A 26,841-nucleotide genomic window follows, 5' to 3' on the forward strand; every position below is an offset into this window, starting at 1 on the left:
ATTCACTTTCAATCCTGGTTTAATTCTACTATGTAAATCGAAATAAATCATTCATTTGTCTTTTGATGGCTATTTCCCTTATTTCCATTTTTTCAATCAGACATAGCGGTTTGATGAACCTTTCTTCTATATGTATGTATCTCCTGGTGGACATATGTAAGAACATTCTGAGTCATGTGCGATGACAGTGTCTGGATCTAGTTCACACTGTGCATCCATGTGCTCTGTAAAGTTTGCAACAACTTTTACTGGACATTGTATGATTACTTTATAAAATTTAAAAACAAAACAAAATAGTATTTTACTTAAAAATGTCTATGTGCTAAGATATTTAAAAAGGGGAGGATCCATAGTCTAAGAAACAGGAAGAATGGTAGTGTGTGAAATAGTCACAGACAGCTTCAGTATTGGTAATATTCTGGGCTCTAGGCCTGGTGGTAAAGTCCAGAAACTGTAATATGCTCTGCAACTTACATATATGATGTGTATGTCCTAGTCTATGTGTTAATATTCATGCAATTTAAAAGGTACATAATAAGAATCTGAAAATGGCAAGAACCATGGGGACTATATGCAAATTTTTTCATTTAAGACACTGTATTAAAAATAGTATTCATAAGTTTTTATTGTGTTGTGCCAAACTTTGACAACTCTGAATCCCCAAGATGATATCCCTCTCCACCAGATGAGACTGAGTGCATTCTGGGAAGTATGGCTGTAGAAAATATACCTCTTATCAATAACTCGGTTTCTTTTCAGTTGTCTCAATCAATGAAAGCTTAGAGACACTGAGAAATGAAGGACAACTGGTAACATTCACCTTTCGGAATATTTTTCTCTTGATAAACATTTATCTTGAAAACATTTCAATAAGCAAGATATCAAAAAATAAATAAAATGATTACTTCCCCAGTGACAGAAAAATGAAAAATTGAGTACATCAAAAGTAAAGTGAATTATCAGTACATAGCCTCAACCATCGTGGTTATTTTTAAACAAGATACATGGACCACTGTACTCACATACTATACACATTTGAATCCCCAAAACATAGAAATTTCTGAAGAATTTGATAGTAAAAATCTAAGGAGTTACAGTGTGTTCTTCCTAAAATACAGTAGATGACGCTCAGCCACTCCACCTGGGAGACAACACTCCAATTTAAAGAGCCGTGTTAAACAGCAAAGGCAGTCCAAACTTGAAAACAGGTAGTGGGTGTTGTTCATAAATCTATGATGTTCAGTTATCTGGTCAACTTATTTCCATTACGCTGGAGAAGTCAGTGTGTCTCTGTGCATTAAAGTAGGTGACACCCAATAAGTTCAGCCTCTTTGCTTACAGGTATCATACATTGACACCATTTTCATTTCATTTGTGTTCCCGGAACTCAATGGGGGAGGAGGGAATGCAATGAAGGAAGGAAGGAAGGAAGGAAGGAAGGAAGGAAGGAAGGAGGAAGGAAAGAAGGAAGGAAGGAAGGAAAAGAGGGGGGAGGAAGGAAGGAAGGGAGGGAAGGGAGAGAGAAGTGAGAGGGGGGAGGGAGGGAGGGAGGAAGGAAGAAAGGAAGGAAGGAAAGAAAAGAAAAATCACCTTTGAGGTATTGAGTAATTGGTTTTCCTTTAAGCTTTCAAAGTAGATAAATAGCTTAAGAGATTTGCCTTTAACTTGGGCTTTATTTATTATCAGAGTGTACAGTCTCAATGCATGCCTAAAGGAGTAATAGGCCGTTCCTAACAAAGAGGCTACATTCTACAATCTGCCTTTTGCCAGAGGCATCATTCCCCAAAGCACACAGCTAACTGCAATCTCCTGCTGTACCTGTAACAATTTAATTGTATACGTCAGCCTAGTCAAGCATCTTCAGCTCATGACTGGGAGACATGAAATTCATTGTCATTATTGTCCCTGTCATTTTGGATCATTATATCCTGCTGCAGAATTTTCCTCACTTCAGTGCATTTTTACCTCCAGGAGCCAGGGATTATAGCTGAGGTTGGGGTGGGGGCAGGACCGTGAACTACATTTACCTCAGGGGAGCCGGAGATTAAATTGGCTTTGCTCCCTCTCTCTCACCAGCTGAATGCATCTTTGTATGCTGTGAGTTTTAAACTGGAATAAAAATGAATATTCTAGTGAACGGTAGGCTCTAATTCACCCCCTTGAAACATGAATGTAACCGACTTTTATTTACACTGGGAAAGCCAATACAATTTCTTCGGGTTGCTATTTTCCTATGTGCGTAAGGTGCACTTACGAGCATTGGTAAGTGTCCAATAACAGACATCTTTCTCTGTCAGTGTCTTGACTGGCAGAGAGGAAAAATTTAAGGCTATAGTTTCATTCCCCAATTTCATTTTACAGAGGTTTAATGGAGTTATTTAATGGCTTTAAATATTCAACAATTTTTAATTATATCTCATTTTCTGTGTACAGGATTGGATGACTGAAGTCCAACTAGAGTGGCATCAGGAATCCACTCTGAGAACTGGAATTTCTATTTTCAAGGCATGGCGTTGGGTGTGGTGACACATGCATTCAATCCCAGCACTGCAGCGGCCAAGACAAGCAGATCTCTTTGAGTTCTAAGCCAGCCAGAGCTACATAATGAGAACTGGCCTCAGAACACATACACAAAAAGGGCAAAGTGAGAACTGGCCTCAAAATACATACACACACAGAAGGCAAGGCCTCATCTAACCCAGGCTGGCCTACAACGGAGTATGCAGCTGAATATGATCTTGAGCTCCTGCTCCTGATGTCTCTGTCTCCCACGTTCTGGGATCACCAGAATGTCCCAGTGCTGTGACAAACTAGAAAACTGGCCTAAAGCTGACAGAAGAGGAAATAAGTTCCTCAGGACCAGGCTATGCCCCAGAAGCAATCATATCACCTAACAGACTTGCCAAGCACAGAATCCAGCCTTCTTAGAGAATGGCTTGGTCACCACGCTTTCTACCCCAGAACTCTTAGTGAAAACAGCATAGCCAAGACCTAACTAGTTAAGTCTCTACTGGTTAAGGACAGGGGCTCACAGGAGCCACTGGGCCATGGTTCAGAGATACAGCCAGGGAATGAATGACATATTTTTGATAAAGGATATAATAAATTGGAACTGGAGGAAAAATCTGCTATGTGACATGTATCCTTTCATCTCATATGGATTTTACTGAGAAACTTGACATTTATTCTGTCTGCATTTAAAAAGATAGCAGTTATTCCTCCATATGTATCAGTTTGTCTTTTAACAGTTAACAGTGAAATACCACAGTGGGTCATACTTATGCCATACATAAAAATGTCCATAAGATTACATCAGAAAGTGCAGGGAGCTAGTGTGGTGGGGCACAACTGCAAAACCAGCACTGGAGAGGCAGGGAGTATTGAGAAAACGTCCAGGCCATCCTGGATTACGTAGTAAGAGCATGTCTCTGAAAACAAGTACAAACAAGCAAAATGCAAGAAAAGTTTATTCTACTACTCATAGGAACTCTTGTAGAAAATTTTATTTTTGCTTTAACCACATGCAGTAGCTATCAGAATTTATCTAGGACAAACTATAGCTCTAAGTAATTAAAATCTTTTGAGCCAGGTATGGTGGAGCACACCTTTAACCCCAGCAGAAGCAGGTGGATCCCTGTGAGTTGGAGGCCAGCATTGTCTACAGAGTGAGTTCCAGGACAGCCAAGGCTATACTGAGAAACCCTGTCTCAAAAAAAAAAAAAAAAAGTAGAAGAAGAAGAAGAAAAAAGTGAATATTTGAATAGACCTTAAAGGCTAGGCCAACTTCACTACTATGCTGACTGTTCTAGGCCAGTATGTTTCTAAGGCATCATAGTCACTGTGGCTGATATAAATCTATGATGTATTACTAATGAGAGTTTGTAGTCAGGACAACTGTGACATCTTTCAAAACTTCATTTTATGAATATGCATGATCTTTTTGTTAGGATCAAGAGTCTCTTTAGGTAAGAATTACAAAAACTGTTTCTATTTACCTTAAAATAGGTAACTGTATGAGTATTGCTTTTAAAGTTACTTCAAGTCTGGATTCATTCTGAAATACATCGGGTTGTTTTACAGTCTTGTAATGTAATGGTTCTTCACTTTTCTCTCTGCATGTGTGTGCAGCATGCACGTCTGTGCAAAGAGGCCAGAGAAGACAACAGTGTCTTTCTCAGTTGCCTTCACCTTAGTCCCTTGAGACAGGGTCTCTCATTGAGCCTGGAGCTTGATAGGTTTCTGTTCATTTGTTCTTGTTGTTCTCTTCCTTTTCTGGGGGGTACTAGAGGGTGGGGGAGCTGAGCTGGCTGGCCAGGAAAACCCTATCAATCCTGTTTCTGCCCATGCCCACTCCCCAGATCCCAGGTACACAAGGCCATGCCTAGCTATTTACTTGAGTTCTAGAGAGTTCAGGTTGTAATGCTTGTGAAGCAAGTGCTCTTAGCCAATGAGCCATGTGCATAAGCCCACATAATGGTTACTCATGAACAAGAGATTATTTCATCTCAGTAATGAAACTTTTGTAAAGTATACCCACAGGTTTGCCATGGTTCAAATACTGCTTTCTCTCTGAAATGCTTTGAGTCAAAGATTAGGGCTTTCTTTCCTGCTTCTGAGAATGTCATTTGGTGCTTTGAATTCCTTTGTCTTGGCGTTTCTTTCCTCCTTGTTTTTACAGGGACACTTAGTCTGCTCATCACACCATACTGTATAAAACAGGAATTGTCAACATCTGTGAGTACACTGTGAGAACAAACAACTCTATCCTTTCATATTTTTGTTTTGCCTCACCTTAAATATTACATATTGCAGCCTGAATAATTTTAGAACAAAGTGAAAAGGCAAATATTTGGTTTCAAATGACCAGAATAATTATTTTTCACTTCTGTTCAAGACATGAGATTATACAATTTCAAAACATCAATTTGAAATTAGTTTACAAGAATTTTCAATAATTTTTTGCTCAACTTCTATTTCTATAGCCTCTAATCAAAAATAAAGATCAATTCATTCTGAATTAGAGGAACCTTTCCTCTTAATTCTAGAAGGATGTTTCCTCTGCTTTACAACAAAACACAGATTTGCCACAGCAAGAATCTATAATTCATAATTAAACCAAACTAAGACAGGTGTGAGCCCACATATGACATGGATGTTCTTCAGTGGTGATTCCCATATGCACAGCCTAACACAGAAAACTTAACATCCAACACAGCCCATGTTACAGCAAACAGTATGAATTTGAAAGAATCTATGTGGGAGGAGAAAGTAAGAGAAGGACAAGACTACAAGCATTTCCACATGAGTATAGACAGGATGCTATTTGCAGAATGCCTACTCCTCCTGGACCAGAAGCCTCTTTACAGTAATCACCCAATAAACTACAATGGATTAACATTAAAGGTCTGTTGCAAAGAAAGCAGATTCACAGTGAAGGTTGTCCTTTAACATGTAGGTTCCATCAAGGGCACCAAAAAAGTAGTTAAGTGTCCCCCCCTGTGGTGTCTCAGATGCTGAAAAGCCCTACAAACTGCTAATCTTCTAGCTTTTAATGTTTGTCTAAGACCCTTAACATTTTTCTAATATTGTTGCTCCTAGGACATTTTCTTAAGTTTGGTTCCTATTGCCCCCTCTGCACATATACATTCTGCATTTATATATAAAAGCCTGTCAGTCAGCTGAATTGATTCAGAAAGGTAATATTGGAACAAAGTAAAAAGGGGAGGGAAAAAAAAAGAAGAAGACAAGGAAAGGTGGCCTTAAAGGCAGATATAGTATCACATATACAAAATATATGCATCAAATATTCTAAAGCAACACAACATAAAAGAACATTTCTTTATGTAAGAATTCATATATCAAACACCAAATATAAAAACCATATAACAGGAGGAATCACTGAGACTCGAAGCCTAAGGTGTCTTTGTATCATAAAATTTCTAAGCTTTTCACCATGTAGAAGCACCTGTGTCCAGCTAGTTTCATGTAAATGAATATTCTTAAATTATTTTCTAGTCCTGTACATGCTTTAAAATGACCAATAAAGATCTGTAAATGGCTTTGATTGTATTGTTTTGCATTGTCACTGTTGATTGTGGTCTATCCAGAAATATGTTATTATTTAGTTTCCTCAAACAAAAATGCACAAATCATTTTATGTACACACACACACACACACACACACACACACACACACACACCAGAATTCACATAGAACATATAACAAATATAAAGTCGGGTCAGAAAACATCTACCAGCAAGCAAATAAGTAATACAACAGGAAAGTTTGGTTTAAGAGATATGCCGTTCATCTATCTTCAACACATAAATTATACGTTCAAGAATGATGTGTCCTATGCAAAATAGAAACATGTCAATTTCAGCCCAAAGGGCATTTTTCTCTAGGTTTATAACCCCTTGAAAATAGAGGTTTCATCTAGAAAATCTAACAAATCCTCAGCTGCTTTCAACATCATAATATATTCATAAGGCAAGTATTCACTGCCAAACATATAACAAATTGAATGATATGAGGGTGGAGTGAAAGTCATAGCATGAGAAATGGGCCGAACCAACCATGAGACACAGGTAGAAGTGAAAGAGGAAAAAAATATATAACACAAATAGCCAGGTGCCGTGGCTCATACCTGTAATCCCAGCACTTTGGAGGCTGAGGCAGGAGAACTGCCACAAATGTGAAGGCAGACTAGTCTATAGCAGTGAGTTCCAGGCCAGCCTGGTCTAGAACATCTTAATAAAAAATAAAAAAAATACTTTAATTAATTAATCAAAACAAAGATTATTAGAAGAAAGGCACTCTGGGTAGTTTTCAGCCAGTACTTTAAAAAAAAGTTTGTTTATTGCATAAGAAGCAAGAAGAATGCAAACCTATCTCACTGTAGTGTACTATATAAGGGTCAGTGCACTTCTTTGTATCTTGTACAAAGAAAAGAAATATGACATACCATCATAGTAGACAATGGCTCCTACCAGCTTGTCCTTCTGGAGCATGGGGAAATGCTCGAGGGCTCTGGATTTGCTGAGGACATAACTGCTCTTCAGGCAATTACTTCCTGCAACCAGATCATACAGCTTGATTCCCACCCAGTAATAAGGTAACTGCCACCACCTACAGCACAAGCAGGGAGAGAGGGGATTTTTTTAGAAACATAGCATAACATAGAATGTCACCTTAAATTACAAGAAAAGCCATTTAGGAAAAGCAAAGTTAAACCTAGAAGTGATGGGCTGGGGGGTGGGGGGGAAGAGCCTGCACAGCTGCTTGTGACACTGGCTCAGCTGCCATACTGAAGAGAACAAACAAGAGTTTATGATTGTCTCCATGGCTGGTCCCGATGGCATCTTAGAATTCTTCAGGATGCATTCAAAATAAACAGCCATGCCTGGTACTCACAGGTCTAGAGATGGAATCAACCAATGTAGTCTGGAGGCCTTGGTAAATGTAAACTACACTCAGTTTGAAGAAGCCCTCAACAGTCTGTTAACTACACATGGACTAGATAACCACATCTGTTTCAAGCCCTACAGAACCCATGTGGCTAAAGAATTACATAAACTACCCTTTCATGTTACTGGGCCTGTCTCCCACTGAGCAACTTCACATACAGTTCTAACATTAGGGGAATGAGTTTGATCCTGTATAATCACACCTCCCGGATGAATTTCACCTATGTTAACTTGGGCAATAAAAATGACCCAATATAGCTAGCTTGGTTCTGAGTTGCTACACAGTAATTTCAGATTTTTCATACGGATAATGGGGGGGGTCTACATTTTACACTGCACATGACCTCGTTCGAATGCCTCAGAGTAAACACAGCTGTTCACCTACATTCTCTGGAAAACTGGAATAAGAGTCCATTAATTATAAACAGAGAACTCAATCTTCTTTGCCTTCAAAATCCAGGCCTTAGATGTATGTCCACAGAGAGCATTTAAGAAAACCTATATTTTTAAATATTAAAGTATTTGAAATGGATTAAAGAGCAGGACCAATTAAAACCACATTAAGAAACACACAGGAAAGGATTGTTTCCATGAGAGCCGTGTTGCTCTGTTGCCCTCAGACAAGCACATAGCCTACAGGTGATAGCAAAGGCTTACTTGTAAATTGGAAGCATGATAGGCAAGGGAGCTGATAAATGGGGAGCGATTTCTAGTAAGTTGGCTCGTTCGTGGAGGGCTTCTTTCACCATCCTATACTGAAAATCAAAACAGAGAAAATTAGTTTGGCAGTAACAGATCATAATATTTTCAAATGGCAAATAGACACCCTGCCAACTGATTGATATACAGAAACCTTCCACCTCTGAGCGAGGAGAGCTCCCTCCTAATCAAATCTCTAATAATACATCATGCTGTCAACCTCAAAGATTTTTTAGAAACCTTAACTGTATTTGCATAGGAGAAAAACATGCTGTCAGAGTTCCCAGGTGTAAGATATTTTCCTGACTTGAGTTACAAGATTATTGTAACCATTTATCTTGCTTTCTCTGGATTGTCCCCTTTCTCAGTTCCCCAGAATGTTTTCTCCGGGTAAGAGATAACAGATTGCTCAAATTCATGGAAAGTTCTCTTGCCTTCCCTAAACCCAGCAAAGATGATATGCAGCCCTGGACAGCTATTTTACAGATGGTAAAGAAGGCTTTGTCTTCACTCCTGTGGCCCTCATTATGCCTGCCTAAAGAGCTAGCATTATTATTATAATATGAATTTTACACATGACAATAAGGCTGTAGATGTTGACAAAATAAGTGGGAACACATCTGAAATCAGTGGATCATGAATCCTGGGCTGTTTTCTTTGCATCCATCACAGATGCTGAAGAGAGACATAGAAAAGGGGACAGATTCAAAGCTGACTTGTCAAGGCGAGAAAGGGGGCCAGACTCAAAACTTGACAATGGCAAGTCCTTGCTGCTATGTTTTCCTTGTATGAAAAGCAGATATGGAAGGAAGCTGATTTTTTTTCACCCCTCTGGGAAATGTCATTTTCTACACTGCGTTGGCAGTTTTCAAATGATGGCAGACTGGACACAATAAAGTGTGACACACGGAAAGCGTGACTCAGATCATTTTTTTTCCCCCTGAAGAATATGTCAGTGACAATATGAGTGCATGATTGCAGCTGCAGTTAAGAGATCAATTTGGCACTCAGTCTGCATTACAACACAGCTCCCCTGAAACTGCTCAGAAGTAGCAATTTGGTGGCCATTGGCAAAAACCCAATCACAATTGTTAAAAGGCAACACATCCAAAAGTGACTCTGTAAATCTGCTACTTTGACATGCTTGTGCAGAAAAGGCCCCTGATTACCCATAAACATACATAATACTACACAGAACGAACTGGCACACTTCTCCTAAAAGATAGTCCAGCAGCATGCACTAAACAGGTATCTTGAATAGGAAGCAATGTTTATAAAGCCATTTAAAAAAAAAAAAAAAAAAAGCCTGATTTAATTGGGTAGAAAAAGCACTGTGGCAATTTTTGTTTAACAGCCAGCATACACAATTACCTGCTCAACATCCAACTTCATGATAGCCTTCTGGAGATATCGCACACCACCGTGGATCAATTTAGTACTTCTGCTGCTGGTCCCCGATGAGAAGTCATCTCTCTCTACAAGGGCTGTTTTTAGTCCTGTGTAACCAGAAAACCAAATTAACTTCTTAAATTACACAATTTGTATGTAATTCATTAAAGGCACTTCTCCAGGGTAGAGACAATCACTGGAAAAATTAGTCTGAACATGGATAAATTTGTATTCAAAGTGCAGTACACTGTCTATATTATAATGAAGAGATTTTAGGCTCTTCCTGAGGGAAAAGTCAAGGCAGAACTAGAAGCATATTAAACTGTGAATGAATCACACCTAGAAAACATTACAGTACAATTCTGTGGCAGCGATATTCTCTGGTGTATTTAGGGGATCAAGGGGGGGGGGGCTGGTACCATCTTTTCCCACATGGCATTCAATGGGTGTTGTCACACAGCCCTCAGCATGCATGCATGCCCCTTCCTATTGAATGCAAACTGCTTCACACCTGCACTCTGTGCTATTGTGATGCATCGCCAACAAAACTAACCCAAGACTCCTCCTACTTGCAAACCTGCTTTAGGTGGTGGATATTGTGAGACAGTGATATAGTGGATATGGAATAGGGGACACAGGCAGGTTAGGATTTCTACATAATAAAGCAAGGGAATAAATATAGGCTGGGGAAGTCGATCACTGGGTGAAGTGCTTGCCACACAAGTGTGCAAGCATGAGGCCCTGAGTTCAATCACCAGAATGCACAAAAATAGGTACAAGGTGGTACATGTCTGTAATCCTAGGACTCTTACAGAAACTCACAAGCCAGATAGCCTGCTGTATGCAGTGTTAAGCAACAAAAGAGACCCTGCCTGAAAGAAGACTGTCCCCTGACTCCACACACATGAACACACATGCATACACAAATGCAAACATTTAAAAATCAAAAAACTTCTACTATTGAGTTTACAGTACAATTCAAGACATTTGCTTATGATGTACTATTTCAGGATTAAAAAGAAATACAAGCTAGAACAAATGAACTGGGTGCAGAGTGTACGTGGAAAAAGTAAACACTCTTAGGGATGAAGAAATGGCTCAGTAGTTAGAAGCACTACTTTTGCAAAGGACTTGAATTCCATTCCCAGTACCCAAATCAGGTGGCTCACAACTGCCTGTAGCTCCAACTCCTTGGAATATAATGTCCTCTTCTGACCTCTGCAGGAACCTGCACTCAAATGTGCACACATATGTGCATGCATGCATGCACACACATATACATATAAAATTTTTAAAAGATAGTACTCTTGCTAGGATAAGGCTGAACAACAATGGATACATTCTAAAAGTCATCCCATCGCCTTATTTTGAAGAGTACTACAAATCTCCTAGGGGTAAAAATCTACTTCTGACTTCTTTTCTTTTTTCTTTTCTTGCAGAGACACCCCTGCCTTTTCAAGACTGCAAATGACACCCAATGCTACAAGTTAGTATCAGACACTAGGTGAATTCTTAAAATTCACCAAGACCAATGGACAACGTCATAAAATGCAATTGCAATGATAATATGAGGCAGAAGCAATTTGGACCGGCAAAGCAAGGACAGAAGAAAGTGCATATATCTGCTTCAAAAGCCATTTAGTATCAAAAGATTGCTTTTGTAACTTCTAACAGCTTAAAAATTGAACAGAAATGCCATCACAAAACCAGAACAATTCCCTTGACTTAAAAGGAGAAAATATTTGGAAACAATGAAGATTGAAAAATAGAGATTTTTTTTAGCCAAGCTATGGTGGCACATGCCTTTAATCCAGGCACTCAGGAGTCAGAGGCAGGTGGATCTCTGTGAGTTTGAGACCAGCCTGTTCTACAGAGCTGAGTTCCAGGACAGCCAGGGCTATACAAAAAAAAAAGAAAGAAAGAAAGAAAAGAAATCCTGTCGAGGGAGGGAGAGAGGGAAGGAAGGAAGGAGGGATGTAGGAAGGAAGGAAGGAAGGGATTTTTGATTCAAGATCAATGTCCTAACTACACCATTTTTAGGCATATATGTCAGAAAAAGTTCCACAGTACTCTAAATTATTAAAACTTCACTAATGCTTAATTTATTCTGGGTGTGCTATAGACAGGGAAAGATAGAAAGACAGTGCATATTTTAAAAGTATTGGGAGTCCAAGTACAGACATTGGATATGAGTAGGGCACGGGCCAGCTGTCAAGTGGCTCTGCTCAGGCAAACAAATGAAGAACTACAGAGGCTTACCATGGCCTCCTTCAGAGATCAGAGCATTCTCATCTTACTCCAGATTAGAACCTGAATTAAGGGCAAGAACCCAGAACTGCATATACTCAAAATCACATTCGCCAACCTCTTCTACACATACTCTACCACCTTCACTCAGTAAGTCTGACAGAGTTCTTTTGGTATTCTAAATCAGTCCATTTTTTCTTCATTTGAAGATCAGACGAGGGAGTTGACTTTCAGATGGTATTTAGGAGCCGAATTATTTAAGATATGCCTCTCTTTAAACCCTAGCATCACAGTTACTGCATCAGGAAAGTGAGACTGGGGGAACAAGAAGAGGGTATCCAACCTCTGCTTTCTGTTCTGGAGGCCAAAATGCCCTCCAGACCAGGATCTCAGACCTGCCAGACTGGAGTGTAGCCTGTGTGCAGCCCCTCTCCTGAGCAAAAGAACACAGCAACCTTGAAGGCATTTGAGTGAGTCTCAACAAAACAGTGGACCCTCAGAGCCACAGACCCAGCAGAGGCTCGCTGTGACCCCTGACCTTTCCAAAAGACATGATACAGCTATTCTTGTTTAAGGCACTAAAATCTGTGAAGGGATTTACTGGTAACAAAAATTCCTGTATGAGGAAGAGTGATGTCCATTTAAGGTTTTGTTTTTTTTTCCTTCATATTTTCCTTACTTTATTTTGTGTATGTATGTGTTCCAAATGAGTGCAGTGCCACAAGAGGTCAGAAGAGATAGCTGATCCCTTGGAGTTACGGATGGTTTTGAGCCACCTTGTGAGTGCCAGGAACTAAACCTGAGCAGCAAACATTCCTTACTGCTGGGCCAGCTCTGAGAACCTGAATTTAGTTTTTAATTACTTCTGGACAAGTAGCCTTCAGCAAAGTCCAAGTTCACAGAGCGTTGCCCAAGATGGGTGAGTAAAAGAAGGGACCTAATGTAGGCAGAAGTCAGCTTAAAGAGGCCAGCTGAAGTTACCAGTATCACCTGTAGTTCCGCCCTGAACCTTGCCCATGGAGAATTATGAGTTCTACACTAGCCTGAGAAGTATAGTGAAACCACAGAAGAGGAGAGGGAATGATGAGAAGGAGGAGGAAGGGAGTGGGGAGGGAAGGAGAGTGGATGACTAGCAAATGTTTGGAAGTACCTTGTGACAGTCAGCTTGTCACCGGGGATTGCAGAGGAGGGTATGTGAGAATCTCATGAGAGGAGGTGACAACACACTGGGCATTTGAATCCTGTCCTGAACGCCACTGTTGGCCACAACAGCAATAACTGGATATCCTCAAAAGTGAAATGCCTTCTAGAAGACATCTACAGGTCTAAGGCCAATCTTAACACACTTCATTAAACAATATGCATCAGGGCCTGCACGCACTATAAACTATTCAGTTCTGTGTGTCCATTTCCAGAAACCAGGGCTTGCTTGGATTTTTTTCTTTAAGCAAATTTTAATTTTTTCCTCACAAGTTCTCAGAGATTGCTTGGGGAAGAACTATTTCGCTGTCTGTCAAGGGAACCCCTGAAGCATTTAAGCTGAGAAACCCGACTGATTAGGGTTCTAGAAAGATTTCTTCAGGGGAAGGGGGAGAGATGGGGCTGGAGAGTTGCTGATAACAGACCCTAATCTCACAATGTAGCCAGGACAATCAGGAATCCTACCTCACTCAGGAGGCATCTCTAGCAAGAGTGGGTCTCTGTAACTCCTGCTGATTTTGTAAGCTGTTCTGGAACTTAGCAAATCACCTCAGGGAGATTATCAAGCTCTTTGTGCCTGCCTTTTCCTGTCGTGGGTATTTTAGAAGTTATTCGTATGTATTTACGTGAGAAACCATAGTGAGTAACAATGAAATTTAAAACAAGCCTCTCAGTCATACCAAGCCCTCCTCTGTTGTTGCTGTCCATTTACCTCTTGTCAAATTACCAGGCCACCCACCAGAAATTCTGCAGAGAAATGAGATTGCTTTTCTCAAAGCCAACAAGAAATGTAGTCTCCCAAATGACTGCCAAATAGGTGTATTAAATCAACATGTAACCTAAAAGTTCCTTAAACTACAAAAGAAAAAAAAGAACGACTAAAACAATTGGAATCTTCACTTTGTCAACTACTCCCATCCACCAAGTATTCTGAATCTCTCCATTTTGCTGGATGGGAAGGAGAAAGTAACACAAAGTCAAAGCATGATGCTCTGCTGATTCTATGACTTCATTCTTTGATTACTTAACTAAAATTTGTGAGGCTTTAGATGTTTATGGTGTGTGTGGAGGGGGTGTGGTTTTGGGGGTGTAAGGCCTCACACAATCATCTCAGGCTCCCCTGTAACTCATTGTGGAGCCCACTGTGTATCTGTTCAGAAACGCTGCCTGCACCAGCCTCCCCACAGCTGGGATTACAAGGCATCACTGGATTCTGATTGTTTTGTTTATTTTCTGTTTTCTTTTCTTTTGTGTGTGTGTGTGTGTGTGTGTGTGTGTGTGTGTGTGTGTGTGTGTGTGTGTGTGTGTGTGTGTGTGTGTGGTTTTTCGAGACAGGGTTTCTCTGTGGCGTTGGAGGCTGTCCTGGAATTAGTTCTTGTAGATCAAACTGGTCGAACTCACAGAGATCTGCCTGTCTCTGCCTCCAGAATGCTGGGATTAAAGGCACACATCACCACCGCCCAGCTCTGTTTTGTTTTCTTAGTCTAATGTTTCCCCCACTCCAAGATGGCTGGTTTTAAATGAAAAGCTTTCCTTCCTCATCTAAAGATAAGGAAAGGATGGAAGAGAGGGGGTCCCTTTATCCTCTTAGAATAACTGAGTGGTATTTTTGATGTGACCAGGAACTGGAGCTACAGGTAGTTGGTAGCTACCATGTGGGCACTAGGCATCCAACTCAGGTCCTCTTGAAGAACAGTCAGTGCTCTTAACCACTGAGCCTTCTCTCCAGTCAATCACCTAGTTCAAGATTTTTATGAGAAAGACTCTTATTCTCTCCCTTTTGTTCACTCCCACCTTTCTTACCTTGTGCTGCTATTTACTTATGTATTTATTAATGGAAAGCAATAAAACCTACTACTGTTGGGAGAATCAAAATACTGCAGGATGCTAGCATCACTTTATTTGAGGGCCTTAGTATTAATTTTAGGGGTGGTACAGGAATTTCACAGCAGTGATAAAGTAATAAAATCACAAGTAAAATCTCAGGCAGAAAGATGAGCTGTAGAAAAATATGGTCAAGTAAACTCTACTTTCACTCATCTTCACCCCAAGTGTTAGCATACCGAAAACATGCCTCCCAGGTAGGGTGAGGTACGAGCACTAAACACATCTCTGTTCTGTCTCTTCTGGCCTAAGTCACACTATCTAGTTATTTCCAAAGCAAATCATGGATCAAGAGAGTTGGCTGAATGCAGGGGAATAATTACAACCTAAAGGGAGAAGCCATACGACATTTAACTCTCACAACATGGAATAGAACAGAAGTATATGTTAATACCTTTTACTGATTATCTTATTATGCATGAAAACATGCTCAATATAATAAATGCAGAAATGCACAGAGAACAAAATAAAACTCTCCTGTAATTACACCACTCAGAGATAACCACATTTGACATTTGGGCATTTAAACAGTCACATTTGCTGTTCATGGATGTACAGTTGTGCAAAAAAAAAAAAAAGGGGGGGATCATATTTAAAGTTTTTTTCATTTAACACTGTTTATTGTAAAAACTTTGTACATCTATAAATAATGTATATAATTTCATTTTTGAAGCTTTTTAAAGTATTACATTAAACATTTACTATGATTTATTTATTCAGCTCCTTGTTTTTGAACATCTGGCTTATTTTCTTTTTTTGTTCTTTCAGATTGCACTGCACAATTCTATTTTCTTTTAAACTCCCTGTATCTGTAATTATTTCATCAGGATAAAATTTCAGAAATGTTTGCTAAATGGAAAGCAGGAGTCATCGCTATGAAATAATCAGAGGCAAGAAGGCAATAACACAAGTCAAAAAGCTAAGATCCTTCATGCCTTAGAACTGTAATCACAGGCACCAAATTCACACACTTCTCGGGAAAAGAGAGACTGTCTTTCTTTAGAAAACTTTGGGCACTTGTTTGTTTCGAGGGCCACTGCCATTTCTAATACAGAAGATTACCCCAAAAACCGAATGTTCAAATGAACACCTTCCTCTAGGATAACACCTGCGAGGAGTTAGCAGGAACCCTGGCAAGGCAAGGTCAGCATCCAGTGCTTTGCCTGGCATTTTCTGACAGTGACTGCTAGCTTTATACAGATGTCTAAAATATTAGATATTGATTATTTTGATTTCTCTGGCTATGTTCATATTAGAAATATAATATAGAACTGTTAACTGAGTATATCTTGATATATTTTGTGTTATTTAAATATACATTCAATTGTAAAGTCACAAAATTGTAACGATAACATAATATTATAATTTCAAGATATATTAGAGGTACTACCATAGTTCCTTCTTTTCACCTTGTTATTATAAAAATGGAAAATGCTAAATGGAGGAGGGGTATCAGTCAGTGTAAGAAAAATGATAAAATAATTCAATAGTCAATGGAAATTGAGGTTAATTATTTAAAATGTTTTACATGTATTACTATAATTTGCTGCACTTGACTCTATAGCTTGTATTCATTTGTGCTACACACACACACACACACACACAATCTATATATATGTAACTAAGTTATTCTTCCATAACATTATTTTCCAACTTATAACACACATCTTGGCTATTTTCTCTGCAATTACTTATAGGTCTATCTGATTATCTATAACTGACTAAAATTCCTATTTGTGAAACCATTCCCCTATTAATATCTTGCTATCAGAAACACTGTTATAAATAAAATTCTGAGGGTCAGGGAGGCATGTCAGGATGTGAAAGTGCTAACCATACAAGCCAGAGGACCCACTTACCCCATAAAAAAGCAGATGTGACGATGGGAATCTGTAATCCCAGCACTCCTAGTGTGGCCAAGCATTCACACACATATACACCCAGAGACACATACAGAGGTGAATACATACAAACATGCATACATTAGCTTTTAAAAAACAAAACTGTAGTTAATATGGCCATTACACACCCATCTTTGAACAGCTTCTGCTTTCTTTACTCAAACAAAACTATTTAAAAAGACATGGTTGATTCAAAATGAAGATAAACACTACACGGACCAGTAATGCTACAGACTATAATGTTTAGGTCTAAGGCCTCTGTCTTGGTGGGCTCAGAATCTGGAATACATTCCTAAAGGATAATGAATATAATGATTCATCATGAGGAAACAAAGTCAGATGATCCCCTGAAAGCTGAGACTGAAGAAGGGTTCTGCACTTTGTACAGGAAGTTGTCAAGCTACTCCTGACCACTGTCTAGGGCTGAGGACTATCTGCTGGGTCACAGCCAGATGCAGGAAAATAAATATAGCCCAGAGCCAAGGCTTCAGCTAGCTCAGCAGATGGTCAATATGAACACAAAGCAGAAGACCCAGGGACAGGACAAGTTTTGGATGATCTTAAAGACAGTAGCAGCTAAATCTAGACATGGAAGAGAATAGAAAACTGAGTATTTCCTGATAGATTCAAGGAAAACAAATCATAGGTTGACTCCACCGGGCTCCAAAAACAGTCCCATCCAGTGGTCACACAGTCCTGACTAAAACAGGTGACAGAACAAAACCAAAAGTTACAAATCTGGAACAAGAATGAATGGGTAAGAAGGAAGGGTTGGCCAGGGAGGGAGATGAGAGAAGATGGGAGGAGACAAGATCATAATGTATTACATACATGTATTAAATTGTCAAAAAACTAAGTTCATTAACAAATCAAAGAAACAAAATCAATAAAATATGATAAACAAAAAGAGAAAAGAGAAGCAAATGAAAAGGTTAAATGTGGCATAGTGATGGCTCAGCAGTTTAGAGCACTTACTGCTCTTCTAGAGGACCCAAGTTCAATTCCCAGCACCCACAAGGCAACTAACAACGATCTGTAACTCCAGTGCCAGAGGATCTGACACCCTCTTCTGACTTCTGCAGGCAAAATACACATACAGATAAAATAAAAAGTAAAATTATTAAAAATTAAATAAATAAATACATAGGACACAGTTAAATACTGTTTATGATGCACATTTTAAACCTTAAAAGTATCTAAAATTGCCCTTTCCACTGACTGACCCAGGAACTAGGTGAGTGAGTCTCTGCCCTTACCCAACTCCTGCCCAAAACATCACTCACTCCGACCACCCCGGGCCTGCGACCACCTGCTTGGGGTACACACGCACAGACAAGGAGGAGCTCCCTGAATCTGGAAACACCCCACTTTTCCATCTCTTTCTGCCAACCGATCCACAAGGAGTGAGGAGACTGCCAGGAGAGGCAAGACCATCCAGAGTTGTGGACATTGAATTCCTGGCCCCCACACACCACTGGGAAACAAGAGGAGATAGAGAGACACCACCTGCACCCACTGAAAGAAGATATAGGAAGAAGACAGAATAAGATTTCACTCAACAACAGAAAGACCAATATGACACCACCAGAATCTAGGGACTCCACTCCAGCAAGATCTGAAAAGCCCAACACAGAGCATGAAGATGAGATGGACCTCAAAAATTATCTCAGCAAGATGATAGAGACCTTTAAAGAGGAAACAAGAAAATCCCTTAAAGAAATAGAAGAAAAAGCAAACAAAAAATTACACGAAATGGAGGAAAAGACAAACTAAAAAATTCAAGAAATAAACAAATCTCTTAAAGAATCTAAAGAAACCCAGGAAAAAATATCAAACAAGTGAAGGAAGTTCTTGAAACAGTTCAAAGCATGAAAGCTGAAATAGACACAATAAAGAAAACACAGAATTAGGTGATGCTAGAAATGGAAAAGCTGGATAAGCGATCAGGAGCTAGATATCAGTATAACCAATAGAACTCAAGAGATGGAAGAGAGAATCTCAGCTATTGAAGACTCACTAGAGGATATACATTCATCAACCAAAGAAAACCTCAAGTCCAACAAATCCCTAACACAAAATATCCAGGAAATATGGGACACCGTAAAAAGACCAAATCTAAGAAAAATAGGTGTAGAAGAAGGTGAAGAAACACTGCTCAAAGGTACAGAAAACATATTCAACAAAATCATAGAAGAAAACTTCCCCAACCTACAGAAGGATATGCCTATGAAAGCACAAGAAGCTTAAAGGACAACAAACAGACTGGACCACAAAAAGAAGTCCCCCGACACATAATAATCAAAACACCAAATCTACAGAATAAAGAGAAAATATTAAGAGCAACAAAGGAAAAAGGCCAAGTAACATATAAAGGCAAACCAACCAGAATCACACCCGACTTCTCAATGGAAACTCTGAAAGCCAGAAGGTCTTGGATAGATACCCTACAAGCACTAAGGGAGCATGGATGTCAACCCAGACTACTGTACCCAGCAAAACTTTCAATCACTATAGATGGAGAAAACAAGATATTCCATGACAAAAACAGATTTAAACAATACATATCTACAAATCCAACACTACAGAAGGTTCTGGGAGGAAAACTCCAACACAACGAACATAACTACACTTACAAAAACACTGGCAATAGATAATCTAATTTTACCAAACACAAAAAGAAACAGGAGAGCGAAATCCACATGCAATGACATCACCACCAATAACTCCAAAACAAAGAAGAACCAATGAACAATGGACTTTAATATCCCTAAATGTCAATGGTCTTAACTTACCAATAAAAAGATATAGGCTAAAAGAATGGATACAAAGACAGAATCCATTCTTCTGCTGTTTACAAGAAACACACCTCAATTCCAAAGACAGGCGATACCTCAGAGTAAAAGGATGGGAAAAAATTTTCCAATCAAATGGGCTCAAGAAACAAGCTGGTGTAGCAATCCTAATATCTAACAAATTAGACTTTAAACTAAAAGCAATCAAAAGAGATGAAGAAGGGCATTTCATACTCATCACAGGAAAAGTCCATCAAGATGAAGTCTCAATCCTGAACATCTATGCCCCAAATACGAAGGCACCCACATTTGTAAAAGAAACATTACTAAAGCTCAAACTACACATAAAACCACACACACTTATAGTAGGATACTTCAACACCCCCCTTACACCACTAGACAGGACCACCAGGCAGAAACTTAACAAAGAAACAAAGGATCTGACAGAAGTTATCACCCAACTGGGTTTAACAGATATCTATAGAACATTCCATCCAAACACAAAAGAATATACCTTCTTCTCAGCGCCACATGGAACCTTCTCAAAAACTGACCACATAGTTGGCAGCAAAGCAAACCTCCACAGTTACAAAAGAATTGAAATAACCCCCTGTATCTTATCAGACCACCATGCATTAAAGCTAGAATTCAACAGCAATACGAATTGCAGAAAACCGACATTCGTGTGGAAACTGAATAACACCAATTGCACCATTCCTGGGTTGAAGAAGAAATAAAAAAAGAAATTAAAGACATCCTAGAATTTAATGAGAATGTAGACACAACATACCCAAACTTAAGGGACACTCTGAAAGCAGTGCTAAAAGGGAAGTTCATAGCACTAAGTGCCCACATGAAAAAACTGGAGGAAAGTCACATTAGAGAATTGACAGAACAACTAAAAGCTTTAGAGCAAAAAGAAGCAAACAAACCAAGGAGGAGTAGACGCCAGGATATAATCAACCTGAGAGCCGAAATCAACAAAGTAGAAACTAGGAAAACAGTACAAAGAATCAATGAAACAAAGAGTTGGTTCTTTGAGAAGATCAATAAGATAGACAAACCTCTAGCCAAACTAACCAAAAGGCAGAGAGAGAGCATGCTAATTAACAAAATCAGAAATGAAAAGGGGGATATAACAACGGACACTGAGGAAATCCAGAGAATCTTCAGGTCATACTTTGAAAATCTGTACTCCACAAAATTGGAAAATCTAAAGGAAATGGACAGCTTCCTGGATAAATATCACTTACCAAAATTAAATCAAGATCAGATAAACAGTTTAAATCGACCTATAACCCCTAATGAAATAGAAGCAGTCATCAAAAGCCTCCCAACCAAAAAAAAACCCAGGGCCAGATGGCTTCACTGCAGAATTCTACCAGAAATTCAAACAAGAGCTGATACCAGTACTCCTCAAACTGTTCCGCACAATAGAAGCGAATGGGATATTGCCAAACTCTTTCTACGAGGCTACAATCACTTTGATACCCAAGCCACGCAAAAATATGACTAAGAAAGAGAACTACAAACCGATATCCCTCATGAACATTGATGCTAAAATACTCAATAAAATATTGGCGAAAAGAATCCAAGAACATATCAGAAAAATCATCCACCATGATACAAGAATGGTTCAACATACGAAAATCCATCAATGTAATCCACCATATAAACAAACTGAAAAAGAAAAACCACATGATCATCTCTGAGATTCTGAAAAAGCCTTTGACAAAATCCAACATCCCTTCATGATAAAGATCTTGCAGAGAACAGGAATAACAGGAACATATCTAAACATGATAAACGCAATATACACCAATCCAATAGCCAACATCAAACTAAATGGACAGAAACTCAAAGCGTTTCCTCTAAAATCAGGAACAAGACAAGGCTGTCCACTCTCTCCATATCTCTTCAATATTATACTTCAAGTTCTGGCTAGAGCACTAAGACAAGAAAAGGGGATCAAAGGGATAAAAATTGGAAAGGATGAAGTCAAACTTTCACTATTTGCAGACGACATGATAGTCTACATTAGTGACCCTAAAAACTCTACCAGGGAACTCCTACGGCTTATAAACACCTTCAGCAAGGTAGCAGGATACAAAATCAACTCAAAAAAATCAGTAGCCCTACTATAAACAGATGATAAATCCAATGAGAAAGAAATCAGGGAAACATCACCTTTCACAATATCCACAAGCAACATAAAATATCTTGGGGTAACACTAACCAAAAAAGTGAAAGACCTGTACAATAAGAACTTTGAGACTTGAAAGAAAGAAATTAAAGAAGACACCAGAAAATGGAAAGATCTCCCATGCCCTTGGATAGGTAGAATTAACATAGTAAAAATGGCAATCCTGCCAAAAGCAATCTACAGATTCAATGCAATCCCCGTCAAAATCCCAACACAGTTTTTCACAGACATTGAAAGAACAATACTCAACTTTATATGGAAAAATAAAAAACCCAGGATAGCCAAAACAACTCTTTACAATAAAGGATCTTCTGGAGGCATCACCATCCCACTTCAAGCTCTACTATAGAGCCATAGTTCTGAAAACAGCTTGGTATTGGAACAAAAATAGACAGATAGACCAATGGAATCGAATTGAAAACCCTGATATTGACCCACGCACCTACGAATACCTTATTTTTGACAAAGGTGCTAAATCTATACAATGGAAAAAAGATAGCATCTTCAACAAATAGTGCTGGTACAACTGGATTCGGACATGCAGAAAATTGCAGATAGATCAATACCTATCACCATGCACAAAACTTAAATGCAAATGGATCAAAGATCTCAGCATAAATCCAGCCACACTGAATCTTCTAGAAGAGAAAGTGGGAATTACCCTTGAACAAATTGGCACAGGAGACTGCTTCCTGAACATTACGCCAGTAGCACAGACATTGAGGTCTGCAATTAATAAATGCGACCTCCTGAAACTGAGAAGCTTCTGCAACGCAAAGGAAACAGTCAGTAGGACAAAACGACCACCCACAGAATGGGAAAAGATCTTCACCAATCCCACATCTGACAGAGGACTGATTTCCAAAATATATAAGGAGCTCAAGAAGCTAGCCACCAAAACACCAAACAATGAAATTAAAAAGTGTGGTGCATAACTAAATAGAGAATTCTCAACAGAGGAATCTGAAATGGCTGAAAGACACTTAAGAAAGTGCTCAAAATCATTGGCCATCAGAGAAATGCAACTCAAAACAACTCTGAGATACCACCTCACACCTGTCAGAATGGCTAAAATCAAAAATACCAATGACAATCTATGCTGGAGAGGATGTGGAGAAAAAGGAACACTCCTCCATTGCTGGTGGGAGTGCATGTTCATACAACAAGGACATATGTTCAACCATGTTCATAGCAGCATTGTTTGTAATAGCCAGATCCTGGAAGCAACCTAGATGCCCCTCAACTGAAGAATGGATAGAGAAAAGGTGGTTCATTTATACAATGGAGTACTACTCAGCAGAAAAAAGCAATGGAATCTTGAAATTCGCAGGCAAATGGATGGAACTAGAAGAAACCATCCTGAGTGAGGTAACCCAGTCACAAAAAGACAAACATGGTATGTACTCACTCATATATGAATTTTAGACATAGAGCAAAGGATTACCAGCCTATAATCCTCTTCACCAAAGAAACTAGGAAACATGAAGGACTCTAAGGGATAAATGGTCCCCAGGAATGGAAGTGGCATGAACTCCTGAACTAATTGGGAGCATGAGGGTAGGGGGGAGGGAGCTGCTACAATAAGAGCAAGAGAAGAGGAGTAGAGGAGAGGAAATGGAGGGGCAGAAATACTGAGTTGGGAGGAGAATAGAGGAGAGAGAGCAGGATGAGAGATACACATATCAGAGGGAGCCACTATAGGTCCGAGAAGAGATCTGGAACCAGGGAGATCTCCAGAGACCTACAAGGATGACACAATCTGACAATCCAGGCAATGGTGGAGAGGATAACCTAAAAGCCCTTCCCCTAAAATGAGATTGATGACTTCTCTTTATGCCATCTTAGAGCCCTCATCCAGTGGCTGATGGAAGCAGAGACAGACATCCACAGATATACACTGAGCTGAAATCGGGAATTTAGTTGAAGAGAGGGAGGAATGAAGCGCGAAAGGGGTCTGTATCAGATTGGAGAAACCCCCAGGAACAGTTGGCCTGAACAAGGGAGAGCAAACCGACCCCAGATGCTGTCTGGGAGGCCAGTACAAGACTGATCCAGACCCCTGAACATGGATGTCAATAAGGAGGCCTCTGCACTAAGGCCTCTGCAATAAGGGTGCCTCTGGTGGTAGATTAGTATTTTTCCCTGGTGCAAGAAGGGACTTTGAGAGCCCATCCCACGTGAAGTGTTACACTCTGGCCCTGGACACATGGGGAAGGGCCCAGGACCAGCAGCACAGGAAGATTTGGTGGACTTTGCAGAGCCCCAGTTGAGGGCCCTACCCTGCCTGGGGAGTGGTGGGTGGATGGGGTGGGGGGTGGGGGTGGGGGAGGAGGGATGGGGGTAAGGAGAGGGAGAGGGAGAAGGGAGTTACATGTGAAATAAGCTTGTTCCCTAACTAGAACTAATAAAAAAAAATATCTGAAATTTAAACTGGACATGGTGGTGCATGCCTATAGAGGATTAGAAGTTCAAAACGACTCTCTGCTATCTAGCTAGTTTGAAGCCAATCTGGGCAATAAAAACCCTACCACAAAATAAAAAAAAAAAAAAAAACACTACTTGAAATAAACTGTTTGGGATAACAAGTATTTTCCCAGTTTCATATGTTTTTACTTTATTGATTTTTGCTACAGATAATTTTTTTGTTTTGTTTTTTGTTTTGTTTTGTTTTTTGCTTTTTGAGACAGGGTTTCTCTGAGCTTTGGAGGCTGTCCTGTCTTGTAGACCAGGCTGGTCTCAAACTCACAGAGATTTGCCTGCCTCTGCCTCCCGAATGCTGGGATTAAGGGCATGAACCACCACCACCCAGCTTAGATAAACAATTTTGCTGTTGTTTTGTTTGCAGCAGTGAAAGCTCCAACCCGGAACCTTTCTCATATAAGGAAATGCTCTGTAACAATATGCAGGGCTCTGCAGAGACCCTGTCTCAAACAACCAAACAAAAACAAAACAACAAAAAAGTTAAATTTCCAAAATCATTGTCAGAGACTTGCAACATTATACCATTTCCATTGTCTAGCAAGCAATGAACTTGCTTTCTGCAGTTTCACCCCTTGAGATGAAGCTTCCCCTACTGTTCTAATTTAATTTCTATTGCTGTAATAAAAAACTGACTAAAACCAACTTACAGGAGCAAAGGGTTTTTTTAATTTTATAGCTTAGAGTCCATCCTCAAAGCAAGCCAAGAACTTGGAGCAGAAATAGGAGAATACTGTTTACTGGTTTCCTCAGCTACCTTTTTCACACAACCTAGGACAGAAGTCCTCAGCCTTCCTAATGCTGAGACTCTTTAATACAGTGCCTCATATTGTGAGGACCCCAACCATAAAATTATTTCATTGCTACTTCACAACTGTAATTTTGCTGCTGTTATGAATCACAATGTGAATATCTGATATGCAAGACATGTGATATGTGAAACCCATAGGAGTCACAACCCACTGGCCTAGACCTACCTGCCTAGGGGGTGGTACCACCCACAGAGAGCTTAGCCCTCCACAGACAAGCCCTGTCCAGTTTGATGCAACCAGTTCTTAATTAAGGTTCCCACTTCTCAGGTGACTCTAGTTATGACAAGTTGACAAAAAGCTAACTGCACATCCCACCCTCAGGAATGGGTGGCAGAATACTCAAGCATATTGCCCTATAGCCCCCAGAATGAGCCAAGGCTCATTCAAGGCTCTTTCTATTGCAATTTCTTTTTTCTACAATACATAAACCCTTACTTAAGGAAAAGAATGTTACTATTACCCTCCAATTATCCCTGAACAACTGGGCATTCTCTGATACTTATTGAAAGTCAGAGATAAATAAGCAATGAGACCAAAATTTGAACCCAATTCATCCCACACAGATAATCTGTGTTCTTACTATGCTGCACAGCCCAGACTTGAATGAAGCATGGTGAGATTCAAGAGTCGCCAGCTACATACCACTTATCAACCAAAAGTATCTGCGCATTGTTTGGTTCTTAGGGCTTCTGTAAAGTTTATTATTTTTATGTGTATGCCTTTGTGAGTTTATATGCATCGGATAAGTGTAGGAGCCCATGAAGGACAGAGGGCATCAGATCCTTTGATGCTACAACTCATTCTGATACTGGGAACAGAGCCAGGGTCCTCTCAAACAGCAGTGAGTGTTCCTAACTGCTGAGCCATCTTGCCTTCTCTCCAGCCCCTTGCATTCAGGTTTTTGAAACATGTCTCAGAATCTTGAACTCCTAATCCTTCCATCATCAGTCATGTCCCACCACCCCTAGCTCTAATATACATTTTTTCAAACAAGACAACTACATAAACACTTCTCCAGCCATAGAGTCTTCTCTGCAATTTAAACAATAGCATAAAGTTTTGCAAATTAGATTTTAAGCCAAAAAAAAAAAATTGCCCCAGTGGTCCCAGATACACACAGGTAAAGACACATAAAAAGAGACAAAGAGGTAAAGGAAACACCTTCAACAGCCCTGAGGGAGAGATTACAATAATTAAAATCTCATTTCTGTTTCCTTAGGAGCAAAGCCTGCACCGTGGGGTCTGGAGACCCCGTACTTCAGCCAAGAAACTAGCCACAGATGTGGTGATCAGTGAAGCCATTACTATTGATCACAGACCTGCAGGAGAACATGAGCCAAACTGTGCAAGTTGTGTTTATGAAATAATACTCCCAAATGAAACAAATGAGAATTGATTCCTGAGAAAATGCAGATGATGAGGATGCAAATAAATGATCATTATAAAGATTCCACAACTCCTCCTCCATAGCCTTTGTTTATCCATTACTGAAATTACATTCAGGCATAGGATTTTATCTAAAAGCTTGTGTAAACATTTCTATACAAGCCCTTTCACATCTAGTGGTTCCCCCAAAACTTTGATGCCCTGAAAAATCTAATTATTAATGGTAACTTTAAAAGATCACAGTAATTTATTTTTGTCAAATGTGACTAAAGATTAATGGATACAATCAGGAATAATTTGGTAAAAACATATCAAACACAGAGAAAGCAAAATTTGTTGTTAAGTGAAGCATCAAATATAATAAAAGAGCAAATTCCATGAAT

General features: G+C 39.5%; 1 protein-coding gene across 3 annotated transcripts in view; it reads right to left on the reverse strand.

The window, feature by feature from the left end:
- Window positions 1-26,841, reverse strand: part of Gpd2 (glycerol-3-phosphate dehydrogenase 2) — a 144,054-nt gene that overhangs the window by 58,647 nt on the left and 58,566 nt on the right. For all 3 annotated transcript variants that reach the window (XM_027420407.2, XM_027420405.2, XM_027420406.2), the window contains exons 4-6: window positions 9,538-9,662; window positions 8,125-8,222; window positions 6,966-7,129 (exon numbers count right to left, since the gene is read on the reverse strand). In XM_027420407.2, coding sequence (XP_027276208.1) covers window positions 6,966-7,129; window positions 8,125-8,222; window positions 9,538-9,662 — 387 coding nt within the window. The remainder of the gene's footprint in view (window positions 1-6,965; window positions 7,130-8,124; window positions 8,223-9,537; window positions 9,663-26,841) is intronic.

Source organism: Cricetulus griseus, chromosome 6 (assembly GCF_003668045.3).
Source record: "Cricetulus griseus strain 17A/GY chromosome 6, alternate assembly CriGri-PICRH-1.0, whole genome shotgun sequence".
Lineage (NCBI taxonomy): Eukaryota > Metazoa > Chordata > Mammalia > Rodentia > Cricetidae > Cricetulus > Cricetulus griseus.